The 14,812-nt window shown below is 60.9% G+C and overlaps 1 protein-coding gene across 1 annotated transcript; it reads right to left on the bottom strand.

Moving 5' to 3' along the window:
- Nucleotides 1-8,573: 8,573 nt before the first annotated feature.
- Nucleotides 8,574-14,333, bottom strand: LOC146768522 (epiplakin-like). The gene has a single exon (XM_085574102.1). It carries the CDS (start codon nucleotides 12,414-12,416, stop codon nucleotides 9,279-9,281), a length of 3,138 nt encoding a protein of 1,045 aa, XP_085430228.1. The 5' UTR covers nucleotides 12,417-14,333; the 3' UTR covers nucleotides 8,574-9,278.
- Nucleotides 14,334-14,812: the final 479 nt, after the last annotated feature.

Here is a 14,812-nt window from a genome sequence, read left to right as displayed (position 1 = left end):
CAGTGAGCTCAGGTCTGAGCTGGGGAGCTGCTTCCGGCTTTCCGGGGGGAAGGTTTGGTCTTCCAAGGCTCTCTGGGGATCTCCCACGCCTTGTCACCCACACGGGGGACACATCCATGGCTGGAGGTTCCCATGTCCATGGCCTGGCCCAGCCCAGCAGTTCCTGCGGGAATCCTTAAGGTCCTTTGAGGCACATAAATCCCAGCCAGCACCAGGAGCTGGCTGGGCCCTGGATCTCCTTGTCCAAGGTTGGTCACTTGGAGTGCAGCATTCCTGGTGTGGGGATCCTCAGCTTCTTTGGATGGGTGTTCCCCCAGCAGTGACCATCTCCTGTGTTCCCACTGCCCATCACCCCTGTCCAGCATCACCTTCTCATCCTCAGTGTCCCATCCGTGGATTTCTGTTGCTGGGGGACACACAGCAGTACCTGCCCTGCTGTTCCTTTCCAGGCAGGAGTCACACGGTGCATCCTCCTCTGCTTGTCCTGGCCACCAAATCACCAAAGACAGGAGCAATGGCTCCATCCTGGTGGCCTCCACGCTCTTGTGGGGAGTGTGACCTCCTGCAGCACCTGCCTGCCCCTGATTGCTCCCAGGGCTCCAGCTGGGAATTCTGAGAGGGAGCAGGGCCGGGGCAGTGCAGGCAGCATGGGCTGAGCCCTGCCCGTGACTGCTGTCCTGAGGCCGTGGGACCCACAGAGCTCCACACCCACACCCAGAGCCCCAGGCTCTGCCTGCCCGGAGCTGCCCTGCACCACAACAACCCTGCCAGAGCGTCCAGGTGTGCCCAGGTGGGCAACAGCCCCCGGCTTGTTCCAGCCACAGTGTGGCTACAGGCCCAGGGCAACAGCCCCCTGTGCTGGCACCGCTGAGGCACCTCCAGTCCTGGGGCAATTTTGTGCCTCTCCCTCAGGAAAAGAAGGACATTGAAGGGCTGGAGCCTGTCCAGGGACAGGAATGGAACTGGGAAGGGTCTGGAGCACCAGGGGAGGCTGAGGGAGCTGGGGGCACTCACCCTGGGGAAAAGGAGGCTTGGAGGGAGAGAGACCTCATTGCCAAGAAGTCCCTGACAGGAGGGAGCAGCCAGGGGGGTCGGGCTCTGCTCCCAGAGAACAGAGACAAGAGGAGAGGGAATGGCCTCAGGCTGTGCCAGGGGAGGTTTAGGTGGAATATTAGGAAAATTCCTTCTTGGAAAGGGCTGCAGCCCTGGCACGGCTGCTCAGGGAAGGGGGGAGTCCCCATTCCTGGAGGGATTTAACAGCCACGTGCCTGTGGCACTTGGGGACGTGGTCAGTGGTGGCCTTGGCAGTGCTGGGGACAGCGGGGGACAGCTTGGCTTGATGGGCTCAGGGGGCTTTTCCAGCCCAAACCATTTCATGATTCTCATGCCCAGGGGCTGGCTGCATTTCCCTCACCAGCCCCTCCGAGGCCATTTCCATTGGGACTCCCCAGGTGTGGGGCAGCTGCAGAGACCTTTAGTGCCAGACTCTGCCCTTTCCCTCTGCCAGCCCCTCTCAGGTTGTCCCCCTGCCCGGTCCCACCTTCTCACACCACAGTTTGTAGTCAGGGAGCCCAGGAAGGTCCGGTGCCTCTGGCACCAGGGCTCCAGCAGGGAATGCTGCTGGCAGGGAGCTCATCTGGCTGTGCTGCCACCAGCCCATCCTTCTCCAGCTCCTTCCTGCCCGGAGCCCCTGCCTGAGGAGCTGGGGGATCTCAGCAGTGAGATTACGGGTGTAAAGGTCCAGGTTTTGGTTTCCATCCAGGATTGTGGTGTGTGGGAGGCCGGGCAGGCAGGATTTGCTGCTGGGGGCGAGTTCTGTCTGCACGGTCCCGGGCAGGCAGCACTCGGGGGGTGGAGCTGAGGCTCCTGTCACCCCTGTCACCTCTGTCACCCCTGTGCCCCCGGTCCCCAGGCACCCTGGGCTCCCTCCAGGGCTGGGCTTGGACCGGAACCTCCGGAGCTTGGTGCTGCTGAGCCTGCAGGGCTGGCAGGTGCAGGGGGGCTGAAAGGCCAGACCTGGGGGTGTCCCCCAGGGGTGTGCAGGGGTGACCCCACAGGGATGTGCAAGGTGATCCCACAGGGATGTGCAGGGGTGTCCCCCAGGGATGTGCAGGGTGACCCCACAGGGATGTGCAGGGTGATCCCACAGGGATGTGCAGGGTGACCCTCAGGGGTGTGCAGGGGTGACCCTCAGGGATGTGCAGTGGTGACCCCACAGGGATGTGCAGGGGTGACCCTCAGGGGTGTGCAGGGGTGACCCTCAGGGATGTGCAGGGGTGACCCTCAGGGGTGTGCAGCGGTGACCCTCAGGGATGTGCAGGGGTGACCCTCAGGGATGTGCAGTGGTGACCCCACAGGGATGTGCAGCGGTGACCCTCAGGGATGTGCAGGGGTGACCCCACAGGGGTGTGCATGGGTGACCCCATAGGGATGTGCAGGGGTGACCCTCAGGGGTGTGCAGTGGTGACCCCACAGGGATGTGCAGGGGTGACCCTCAGGGGTGTGCAGGGGTGACCCTCAGGGATGTGCAGGGTGACCCCACAGGGATGTGCAGGGGTGACCCTCAGGGGTGTGCAGGGGTGACCCCACAGGGATGTGCAGCCACCCCGCAGCTCCTGGCATCATTTAACCCGAGTCCCAGCTGTGGATGCCCCTGAAGGTGCTCCGATTGAGAGCCGGCAGGACCCGTGGGTGCTCCCGAGCCCCTGTCGGGAGGTCAGTTTGCTTTTATCCCTCTGGCAGCTCCGCAGGGTTGGGGGAACAGCCCGGCACGGTGGGACCGTCACTCCGGGAGGAGCGGGGACCCCAGCGCTGCCCCCCGAGCTGGCTCCGCGGGGCTGGGAGGTGCCGGGGCTGGGGGAGCTCCCTGCTTCCCTTCCCTCTCGCTGCCGGGCGGCCCCTCTCGGCGTGTTCCTATTTTTATCCACGTTTGATGGATGGGGCCGGGGTGTGATGATGTCATGTGTTGTTGCACAGCTCGCTCTGCGTCGAGGTTGAAGGTTTAGGTGCCAAAGCGGCTCCGTGGATCTGGCAAACATCTTCCTGCTGCTCCATCTGTCGGAGCACGATTCTGCAGGGGCTCTGAGGGCCTGGATCCGTTTGTGTGGCTGATTCCACCAGGTTTTAACCTGCCCCGCCCCGCAGCTCCTCACCTGCAGCATGGCCTGCGCAGGTGTGGACCCCGCAGGTGTCAGCAGCTAGCTCAGGTGCGCGGGTTAGGGGGGTGCAGGTCAGCAGGAACCCAACAGCAGGGGATCTGAGCGGGCCTGGCAGAGGGGCAGAGCGGTTTTCTGGAAGCGCTTCCACAGCTGGTGCTGCTGAGATCATCCCCCCGGGGGCGCGGGGCGGGAGGGGGGCTGCAGCCTCCGGAACGGCTCCTTCTGTCCGTCCCGGCCCTGCCCGCGCTCCCGCTGGGCAGCAAACACGTCTCCAGCTCTTCCAGAAGCGCTCCCAGGAGCGGGAGGGCAGCCAGCTGTGTGCGGAAGTGAGGCTGAGCACGGAGCCCTGGGCACTGCTCGGATCAGGGCATCGGCTGGCAGTGGCCATGGCTGAAAATGGGATAGCCAGGATCGCCCCGGGAAGGGATGGAAGGCTCCTTTGGCACGACTAAAAATGGGATAGCCAGGATCGCCCCGGGAAGGGATGGAAGGCTCCTTTGGCACGACTAAAAATGGGATAGCCAGGATCGCCCCGGGAAGGGATGGAAGGCTCTTCTGGCCACGGCTGAAAATGGGATAGCCAGGATCGCCCCGGGAAGGGATGGAAGACTCCTTTGGCACGACTGAAAATGGGATAGCCAGGATCGCCCCGGGAAGGGATGGAAGGCTCCTTTGGCACGGTTAAAAATGGGATAGCCAGGATCGCCCCGGGAAGGGATGGAAGACTCCTTTGGCACGACTGAAAATGGGATAGCCAGGATTGCCCCGGGAAGGGATGGAAGGCTCCTTTGGCACGGTTAAAAATGGGATAGCCAGGATCGCCCCGGGAAGGGATGGAAGACTCCTTTGGCACGGTTAAAAATGGGATAGCCAGGATCACCCCAGGAAGGGATGGAAGACTCCTTTGGCACGGTTAAAAATGGGATAGCCAGGATAGCTTCGGGAAGGGATGGAAGGCTGCTCTGGCCCCAGAATGGGGGTGCAGGCAGTGGCAGCTGAGGGCAGCATGGGAGGGAGGCTGGGCAGGAGTTGGGGCACGGCAGAAGGGGCACAGCCTCAGACCACAGACAGACCACAGACAGACCACGGACAGACCACGGACAGGCCACCACGGGCTGAGGGACAAACTCCTGGAAAGTGCTGTGGGATAGGCTCCTGGGAAGGGCTGTGCAGCCTTGGCACAGCTGCCCAGGGCAGGGGGGAGTGCCACCCCTAGGGCGGTGACAGCCATGTGGACGTGGCACTTGGGGATGTACCAAGCACACTGATGTGGCACTTGGGGACAGGGTCAGTGGTGGCCTTGGCTGTGCTGTCTGGACTCAGGGGGCTCACAGGGTTGCCAGCCTCAGCAATTCCATGATTCTGTGATCCCAAGGGCAGGGCTAACCAAGGGAGCTGCCTGGCTGTGTTCTGAGCGACAGCTGTAACTGGGAGCAGAGGGATTGGGTTTGGGAGCAGAGGGATTGGATTTTGGAGCAGGCTAGCTGGATGTTGGAGCAGAGGGATTGGATTTTGGAGCAGGCTAGCTGGATATTGGAGCAGAGCGATGGGATTTTGGAGCAGGCTAGATGGATGTTGGAACAGAGGGATTTGATTTTGGAGCAGGCTGGCTGGGTTTTGGACAGAGCTGGTTGGAATTTGGAGCAGACTGGCTGAGTTTTGGGCACAGCTGGTTGGATTTTGGAGCAGGCTGATTGGAATTTGGACAGAGCTGGCTGGAATTTGGAGCAGACTGGCTGGATTTTGGGCACAGCTATCGGACTTTGCCCATCACCTGTGGCTGTCACACACAAGGAGCACCTGGTTTGTGCCAGCCCCTGCTGCCACTGCCAGCCCTCAGCAGCTCCTGGGAGAATTCCCTGCTGCTCCACAAGGCCCTGATCGGGATTTCCTGACTCCTGGCCCCACTCACAGGGGTGGAAGCTGGGCAGGCAGAGCTCTTGGTGGTGCTGGTGCTGTGTGAGGCTGAGACCCCAGTCCCAGAGTGTCCCTGCCCTGGATCCTGCGTTTGGCTGTTCCCTTCTCCCGCAGGCTGGTTTCACTTTGAAATCTCTGCTGGCTCCTTCAGCCCCAGCCCTCTGTGACCCCACTGTGCCCCAGGAGCCCCGTCCCAGGCTCCCCACACTGAGGGGATGCTGGTGGCAGTTCTGGGGAGGTGAGGAGGGGACAATCCGTGTCACCCTTTTGGCAGAACCTCTCCCACGCAGGGAGGATGAGCAGGAAGGACACCATGACCCCCAGCCTGAGGACTCTGGGCTGCAGGACCCTCTCTTGGCTGTCACATCACAGCTGGGGAGCTCCTGTCCCAACAACTTTTAACACTTTCCTGAGCTTTGATTAAGATGAAGATGTGGAACCAGTTCAGTGGAAAACTGGACAAAGGTTCATCATAACTTGGTCTGGTTTGTTCCTTTTTATCTTCCAGGTCAAACCTTTCACGGAGAGAAATGTCTCAGACGGAGCTGGTGTCAGGTGTGACCTCTGGAGCTGGGGAAAAGGTGCTGGAGACCCCAGGGCTCCGTTGCTGAGCTCTCTCTTTGTGCTTTTGGGACAAACCAGGACAATTTGCACTCCCCGGGAGATCCCAGCAGCAGCAGCAGAAGCCAAAAAGGAAACTTCTGTCCCCTGTGACAGCCTGGCTGCTGCATGGGGGGGACAGAGATGTGCCTTGGGGGCTGGGGTGTGCTGGAAGGGGAGCTGTAAGGCAGAACATGGGCTCTCAGAGCCAAATTAATTTAATATTTTTATCAGCAGCTTTGTCAATAAGTAGCAGGTGAGGAGAGCTGAGCTGAGGCAGCGCAGAGGGCTGGGACAGGTGACATTGAGGCTGCAGAAAGTCATGGGACCATCAGGAGCAGCCCCAATGCGCAGTCATGCCCCGCAGTCACTGCACAAATAGCACACGGCGTGGAAGTGATTAACAGGGAAAGGCCTGTGGGACTCAGCAGCCTCACAGGGATGTGGGCTCTGGGTGCTCCCAGCTGCCTAGGGAGGGTGAACGGTGCCAGCCAGGGCTCCGTGTGCAGCCTGAGCACCAGCCATGCCAAAACCCCATGGATTCGCTGCGGAGAAGGGGCAGAGACCCAGCTGAGGGAGGAACGCAGAGCAGGAGCAGCTCTGGCAGGACAGATGTGCTGGGAGATAAACTCGCCAGGGCAGCCTTATCAGGGCCAAGCAGGGCCGGGAGCGGGTCTGCTCGGACTGATGGAGGCTTTGCACATGAGGAAACTGGGCTGGACACCAGAGAATGTTTGTGGCTGCTGGAAAAGGACGGGCAGAGCTGGCCTGGGAGCGCCCTGCTGGCCCCTTGGCTGTGTCCGGGCGGGCTGGGGGTGCCAGGAGGTCGTGGGCCAGGCTGGCACCACATCCCACACTCGCTGCAGGGGTGTGGGTCCCTGGAGAGGCACTTCCCACAAGAGCAGTGACAGGGGACAAGGTGGGACAGCTTTGTGCTGAAGGAAAGCAGATTTAGATGGGATACCAGGGCAGGATTCTTCCCTGTGAGCGTGGGCAGCCCTGGCACAGGGTGCCCAGAGAGGTTGTGGCTGCCCCTGGATCCCTGGCAGTGTCCAAGGCGAGTCAGGACTTGGACAGGACTTGGATCACCCTGGGATAGTGGAAGGTGTCCCTGCCCATGGCAGGGGTGGAACAGGATGAGCTTTAATGCCCCTTCTCACCAAACCGTTCCATGGGTCCACGATTCTGTGATCATTCTGCAGGGAAAGCCGCTGTGGGCACTCCCTCTGCTTTCCCACTCACTCCCGCGGGCACAGCGAGGGATTTGCTGCTTTCCCGCTCCTTTTCCAGCAGGTCAGGTCCCGCCCTGGAGCTTTTTCTGTCACCCCACTCTTCTCCAAAAAGCCGAGGCGTTTCCCGGTGATGCGACACCTGATCCTTCGGGTGATCCGCTGCGGTGCGACATTCCCGCAGGGATGGGGCTCCCTGCCTGACCCTTCCGTGCCCCCGGGAGCGTTCCGAGGCCGCTCCGATCCGTCCCGTTATGCAACGAGCTCTAAACTATGCAAATGTATGCAGCTCTCCCCTCGCGCAACCTCCTGTTTTCTTTCAGCTGCTTTTTTGGAAATCCAGCGCTTCCTGTGGGGGTGCAGCCCGAGTCCCCGGAGCCATCTGGAGCCCTCCCAGCCTCGGGCAGGCTGGAGCTGGCACTGCAGACCCTTCCCCGCCCTGGCTGCGAGCCCTCCCGCAGCCCCGGCTGCTGCCCGGTCCCTGCCAGGAGCGGCGACACGGGGCTGCGGTGCCACCGTCGTGCCCCCCTCGGCATCATCCCCACGGAGGGGACACGGCGAGGGACGCGGCGGCACCGCCCCAGGGTCCCCGCGGTGCTGGTGGCTCTGGGAGCCACCCAAAGAGCCAAGCCTCCTCTTGTTCGGTATCCCCGGTGGGTTTTTCTCCATGGTTTACTCCTAATGCTTTGTGGGGCCACTGGAGCTTTCAGCTCCCGGACGTCCTGCACGGGAGATCCTCAGTCCAGCCGCCCCGAGCAGGCAGAGTTCCTTCCTTCCTCCCCTTCTCCCCTTCCTCACCTTCCTCACCTTCCTTCAGCCTCACCTGGGCTGCCAGTGACCCATGGGGGTCATTGTCCCTGGGCCTGGGAAGACACGGAGCATGTGCTGCTGTGCCTTCCACACCAGGAGCCCACTCACCCTCCTCTCCTTCCTGGTGCCTCATCGTTCCTGTGCTGCTCTGAGACCTCACGGGATGGGACAGTGGGATGGGATTATGGGATGGGACAAATGGATGGGACCATGGGATGGCACCATGGGATGGAACAATGAGAGGGGACAATAGGATGGGACAATGGAATTGGATGAGATGGGAAAAATGATTGGGATGGGACAGTGAGATTGGATGGAATGGGACAATGGGATGGGACAGTGAGATTGGATGGAATGGGACCCTGGGATGGTGGGATGGGACAGTGAGATTGGATGAGATGGGACAATGGGAGAGGACAGTGGGATGGCATAATGAGATGGGACAAGTGGAAAGGATGGGATAATGGGATGGGACAGTGGGATGGGACAACTGAATGAGATGGGACAATGGAATTGGATGAAATGGGACAATGGGATGGGACAATAAGCACCTCAGGATATCTCATCCTTTTCCCTGCTCCCTTCCTAGAAATTCCCAGTGTCGTTCCTTGTTCCCTCTGGAGCAGCACCCCATGCCCTGTGTGCAGTGTCCTTGTGCCCCATTGAGGCACCGCTGCTCCTGTGGGTGCCCCTGGCCACCTCTCACTGTCACAGGGGTCACAGCCCTGGCACCAGTGTCCCTCTCCTTCAGTGCTCATGTGCCACAAGCCCCAGCAGCCCAGGGACCCCTGTGGCCCAGGGACAGTAGCCAGGGGACTCCACCCTGCAGCCCAGGGACCCCTGCAGCCCCATCCTGCAGCCCAGGGACGCTGCAGCCCCATCCTGCAGCCCAGGGACTCTGCAGCCCAGGGACTCTGCAGCCCCATCCTGCAGCCCAGGGACCCCTGCAGCTCCATCCTGCAGCCCAGGGATTCTGCAGCCCAGGGATTCTGCAGCCCCATCCTGCAGCCCAGGGACTCTGCAGCCCCATCCTGCAGCCCAGGGACCCCTGCAGCCCCATCCTGCAGCCCAGGGACTCTGCAGCCCCATCCTGCAGCCCAGGGACCCCTGCAGCCCCATCCTGCAGCCCAGGGATTCTGCAGCCCCATCCTGCAGCAGAACTGAGGGCCAGGTCAGGTCTCCTTGTCCCACAGCCCCAGCACAGCAGGGCTGGGCTCCCAGCTGTCCTGAGCAGGAGCTGTCTGTCCCTCTGCGGGTGGTGCTGCCCACAGCCCCCGCCCTGGGGTCTCTGCCTGCCCCCCCTCAGGGCACTCTCTCTCCCCATGTCCCTGTCCTTGGTGGGTGCACGTGCGGTGTAGCCCCAAGGCTGCCGGACACCCCCGGAGCCCCTCTGGGCAAGTTCTGCTGGGCAAAAGAAATCTCAACACAGCCCGAGTGGAGACAGCAGGAGTTTAACTGAGCCCCACCCCGCCCACACGCGTTTTTGTCACCGCGGTGACACACGGAGGGGCGCGGGGAGCAAAGTCCCACCCGTGCCCAGGACCCTCCTCTGCCCGGGTCGCTGTCAGTGGTGCCAGGGGTGGCTCTTCTCCAGCCGGGGGCCGGTGGTGATGGTGGTGGTGATGGTGATTCTGTTCACTGTCAGCCCTCCCGAGGGGTAGGTGTCGAGACACGCCTCCCGCTTGTACTCGGAGACCTGCTTGGAGGACAGGAGCTCCCACACGGACACCCTGCGCTCCTGGGACGGGTCAAACGTGATGTAGGAGCCCTCGGAGCGCAGGAGGTCCATGGTGTGTGCAGGAAGGGCCCTGAAGTGCTTCTCCAGGCTGTCGCTGGCGAGGCTGCTGGTGGTGCTGAGCAGCTCCTGGATGGGGAGTGTCCCCCCACGGTACAGCTCCAGCAGCTCCTGCCTTTTCTCCTCGGGGATGTAGTCAGAGAAAAGCAGGTCCCACAGGGAGGTCTGCCTGCCCTGGAACTCCCCCACTGAAACCTCGGCTGTGGTGGCCTTCAGGGTCTCCTCCCAGGCCCTATCCTCATGCAGGGGGGTGGGTTCAGCCTCTGTGGCCACTGGCTCTGCCCTGGGACTGCTCACAGGTGCCGCTGGCTCCGCTCTCTCTGCTGCTGCTGCCCTGGTGACAATGGTGCTGACGATGGTCTTCACCTGCTCCAGGGTCAGCTCACCTGCCTCATACACCTCCAGCACCTCCTTCCTGCTCTCCTCGGGGATGTAGTGGGAGTGCAGCAGGTCCCACAGCGAGACCTTGCGGCCCCGAAACTCCCCAGCCTCTACCTCGACCATTGTGGTTTTTAGGGTTGTTTTCCATGGCTCCTCCTTGGTGGGGGTGTCACCCTCCTCTCCTGCTGCTGTCACAGGGTCCTTGCTGGAACTCTTGACAGTAACGTGCAATTTCCTACCTGTAGATTCTTTTTTCTTAATGAGAGTGGTGACAACAAGAATTAACTGCTCCAAGGCCAATGTCCCCCCACGGTACAGCTCCAGCAGCTCCTGCCTTTTCTCCTCGGGGATGTAGTCAGAGAAAAGCAGGTCCCACAGGGAGGTCTGCCTGCCCTGGAACTCCCCCACTGACACCTCGGCTGTGGTGGCCTTCAGGGTCTCCTCCCAGGCCCTATCCTCTTGCAGGGGGGTGGGTTCAGCCTCTGTGGCCACTGGCTCCGCTCTCTCTGCTGCTGCTGCCCTGGTGACAATGGTGCTGACGATGGTCTTCACCTGCTCCAGGGTCAGCTCACCTGCCTTGTACACCTCCAGCACCTCCTTCCTGCTCTCCTCGGGGATGTAGTGGGAGTGCAGCAGGTCCCACAGCGAGACCTTGTGGCCCCGAAACTCCCCAGCCTCTACCTCGACCATTGTGGTTTTTAAGGTTGTTTTCCATGGCTCCTCCTTGGTGGGGGTGTCACCCTCCTCTCCTGCTGCTGTCACAGGGTCCTTGCTGGAACTCTTGACAGTAATGTGCAATTTCCTGCCTGTAGATTCTTTTTTCCTAATCAGAGTGCTGACAACAGTTGTCATCTGCTCCAGAGTTAATAGCCTTTCATGGTACAGCTCCAGCAGCTCCTGCCTTTTCTCCTCGGGGATGTAGTCGGAGAAGATCAGGTCCCACAGGGACACCTGCTGTCCCTGCAGCTCCCCAGCTGGCACACAGATGGTGGTGGACCTCAAGGCGTCATCCAGGTGTGCCGAACAATCCTCTCCATCCTCCCCAGCCACTGCCACTGCCCTGTGTGGGCCCCTGGCATTTGCCACCAGCGCGGCGTTTGCAGCTTCCGTTCGGTTCACAATGGTGGTGACCACCGTGGCCACCTGCTCCGTGGTCAGTATCCCTGCCCTGTACAGCTCCAGCAGCTCTTGCCGCTTCCCCTGAGGGATGTATGTGGAGAAGAGCAGGTCCAGCACGGAGACGTTTTGCCCCCGGAACTCCCCGGCAGTGACACGGACAGTTGCGGACTTCAGGGACTTCCTCAACTGTTGCTCCTGGGCCTGCGTGTCCTGAGCTGGGAGTGACGCCCTCTCCTCGTTGTTGGGGTTGGCTGTGGATGAGCCCAGAGCCCCGTTCTCCCTTTCTGCTGCTGAGATGGTGGCCGTGAGGATGTCGATCATCTGCAGGATGGTCACTGTCCCTGCCTTATACTTCCTCAGCAGCTCCTCTCTCTGGTGCTCAGGGACGTAGCGGGAGAAGAGGAGCTCCCAGACGGTGACGCTCTGGCCCTGGAAGAGCCCCACAGGCAGCGTGGTGCGGGCGGCCTGCAGGGCTTTGCGGGCGTCCTCGTTCAGCTGGTAGAGCACGGAGCCCTTGTCCATCAGCTGCAGCATGAGCAGCCCCGTCTCCGGGTCAGGCACGCAGCGGCGCAGCAGCTGCAGGTACGTCAGGTTCTCGTGGGTGTTGGGGTCGAAGCAAGTCCTTGCTTGATTCTCAGGGTCGGAGAGGATCTGGTTCATCTCCTGGTCAAAGTAGCCACGCTTGTAGGCCACCTCCACGGGGACGCGGTGGCTGTGCACGGGGTCGATGATGCCGCCGGTGGCGATCTGGGCCTGCAGCAGGCGGACGGCGTGTTCCCTGACGATCAGCTCCTTCTTCATGGCCTGGAACAGGGAGATCCTGCGTCCTGTGTAGGGCTCCGTGTAGCCGGTCACGGCTCCCTCCGCTGAGAGCAGCTTCTCGTAGAAGTCCCGGCCAACGATCCCCTGAGCCAGCGCCTCCTTCACCGAGAGCCGCTCGTTCCTCGCGGGGTCTGTGAGCAGCCCCGACGCCGCCTGCGCCTCCAGCAGCACCAGCGCCGTGCCCGGGGTCAGCAGCCCCCTCATCATGGCCTCGTAGATGCTCAGCCTCTTCTTCTTGGCCTGGAGGAAGACTCCAGCGATAAAGTTGCTCCCGCCCCCACCCATCTCTTTGTGCTCACCTGCAGCCGGGTTACTCCCTGGGCTGCTCGGCTTGTTGTCCCGGGAGCATCCACTCATCTTCCTCATCGTCTCTGGGGGGGGGGTTCTGCTGCTGTGGGGCGCTGAGCACGTCTGAGGAGGGAGAAACAAACAGAGGCTCTGGTAAGACACAAATCCTCGTGTGGTTTCCACAGTGGGGTCCCCACGGCTGAGAGGGGGTCTTGGGGAATGTGAAGGTCCCTCTGACTTTGCTGGGGATCCCCAAATTTCGTGTGTCCCCCTCCCCAAATTTGAACCCCCAACCATGTTTGGGACCAACAGTGTTGATTGGGGGGGTGCCCATGGGTGAGGAGGGGCTTGGGGGAGATTTTGGGGTTGCCAGGAGGACCAGAGGGACCCTTGGGGGATGCGGGAGTCCCTCTGGCTTTGCTGGGACCCCCAAATTCATGTCACCCCCTCCCCATATTGGAACACGGGAGCACAGCTGGGACCAGCAGCGTTTATTGAGGCCGCTCTGAGGGGGCTGGGATGTGGGGGCAGCCTCTCCCTGAGATGATCACAGGAGCTCAGGGAGAAGCAGGGAGGGGCATCTGGGCCTTTGCTGCTCCCTCCCAGCAATCCTGGGGCCAGCCTGCAGCTGGGGCGGGCAGAGAGCTTTGAGGGCACGGCACGGGTTAGTGACAGACACGCACCACACCAAGAATCATCATCGCAGCAGCATGGACACCCTGGCCCCACTGCAGCCCCCCGAGGACCCCCCGCTCTCTCAGAGCCTGACACTGCCTCAGACCTGTGGCCTCAGCCACTTTCCTCTTCTGTTCCTGGGTGACACAACCACCACTTGCTTTTGGGCTGATGCCACCAGGTGCCAGCATGACACAGGACCATTGCTCCTGATGCCTTAAGTTTCAGCTTTCATATTTTCCAGACTCTGTGCTCCATTAGTTTATAACTCTGGACTTCATATAAAGTGTCAGCAAGTTCTCCTCACAGTTCAGTCAGACAAAACAATCCTTTTCCAGCCCCAGAACCAAGGGCACCATCGCAGCTTCAGGCCCAGAAAGTGCAAACAAAAGTGAATTGAGGAGAGCAATCTGGGAGGAGGATGTGACTTCATAACCTGTAATTGGACAATTAACCCCAATATGTAATTGAACAAAAACTTATAAAAGTGTGAAAAGTCATGACCCATTGTCCAGCTGGGGTGTAGCCACAGTGGGGCTTTTGTGTTGCCCAAGGTGTATCCTTTGAAGACCTTTTAATAAATAGCTCCTTTGTCCTTTAACACCATCTAACCTGTGTTCTAGGTAGCGTCACTCCCTCCCTGCTCCCTGGAGCTGCCCTGGGACAGCCAGATTTCACTGGTGGTCTCTTCCCAAGCTCAGATCATGCCGAGAGGCAGCAGCACTTCCTGACACGATGCCACAGCCCCAGAGAGGTGCTGGCTGGTGCTGCCAGCAATTTTCTGCCCTCTGAGGCAGTGGCCCAGGCTGGCCCTGTGCTGGTCACAGGCTACCCATGAGCATGGCGGAACGTGGTGCCAGGCACAGCCCAGATGTCTGTGTGGATCCTCCTGGAGGCTGTGTGATCCCAAACCACCCTGGCAGTCCATAGGATGCGGGAATATTCTTAGGGATGTATGGGTGGCTGTTCAGATCCAGGAGCAGCAGCAGGAGCTGAGGGAGACCTTTCCTCTGGCTGTGCTGCTGCAGCTGGGGTGACCCTCTGGGTTCTCTGGGTCTCTCCTAGTTCAAAGGCCACTGGGTGGGCAGAGACCCCAGTCCCCATCCTGTCAGCCTCCTGTCCTGCAAAACTGAGCTCTGTATTATTTAATGCAGCAATCACGGATGCATCACGGAATCCCAGAATTATCTGGGTGGGAAGAGACCTTGAAACTCATCTGGTTCCAACCCCTGCCACAGGCAGGGATGCCACCCACTCCCAGATGTCTCATGTTGTCACCTGGTCCTTTTGGGAAGCTCTGTAAACAAACTTTCAGCATCTTCAGCATCGTGCAGTGATGAGGCCACAGTGCTTATAAAAACAGCAGAATGGAAACGCAGAGGATCTCCTCGGGAACACCCATCTCCCGTAAACTCTGCTGACTGACATTAATGACACGTTTAACACGTTATCAGGGTCACAGCTTAAGTCTCCCACTGTTTACTTAACAGTCGGGAAGCCTCTGAGTCACTGCCTTTGATCCATTTAGGTATTGGATTGATGCTGGGGCTGAGATCCATCCCAGCAGTCCCAGCCCAGCCCCTGCTCCCCGGGGACCCTGCCCGTGGCTCTGTCCCACCTCGTGCCTCCAGCCCCTGGCAGCAGCTTCTCTCCATCCCTGCCCGGCTCCGAGGGGCAGCCGGGAGGTGAGTGGGCTGCTTGCGCCGCCTGCTGGGGTGGCACCGGGTCCTGGAGTGCGGTGTCACACCCTGGAGCCGGTGACACCTTTGTAGGACACGGCTGTCGTGTGAACACCCTGCACTGCGAAGCCGTTTCCCAGCTGCAGCCTGTCATTAGCAGCTCTCTAATCAGGCTCCCGATGCCGGGGCTGGGCTGCACACGCAGCTCCCGGGGCAGGGGCCGGCTGGCTCTGCGAGCTGTCGCAGCAGCCCAGCCCAGGAGGCTCCGGTGGAAGCGGTTTTCCAGCCGGAGCGAGCCGGGGTGGCCCCAGAGCGCGGGGGTCCCCAGCCCTGCCGGCG

Source organism: Lonchura striata, chromosome 2, assembly GCF_050655825.1.
Source record: "Lonchura striata isolate lonStrDom1 chromosome 2, ASM5065582v1, whole genome shotgun sequence".
Lineage (NCBI taxonomy): Eukaryota > Metazoa > Chordata > Aves > Passeriformes > Estrildidae > Lonchura > Lonchura striata.
The sequence above is the reverse complement of the archived record's forward strand: the minus strand, read 5'-3'. Positions and strand labels throughout refer to the sequence as shown.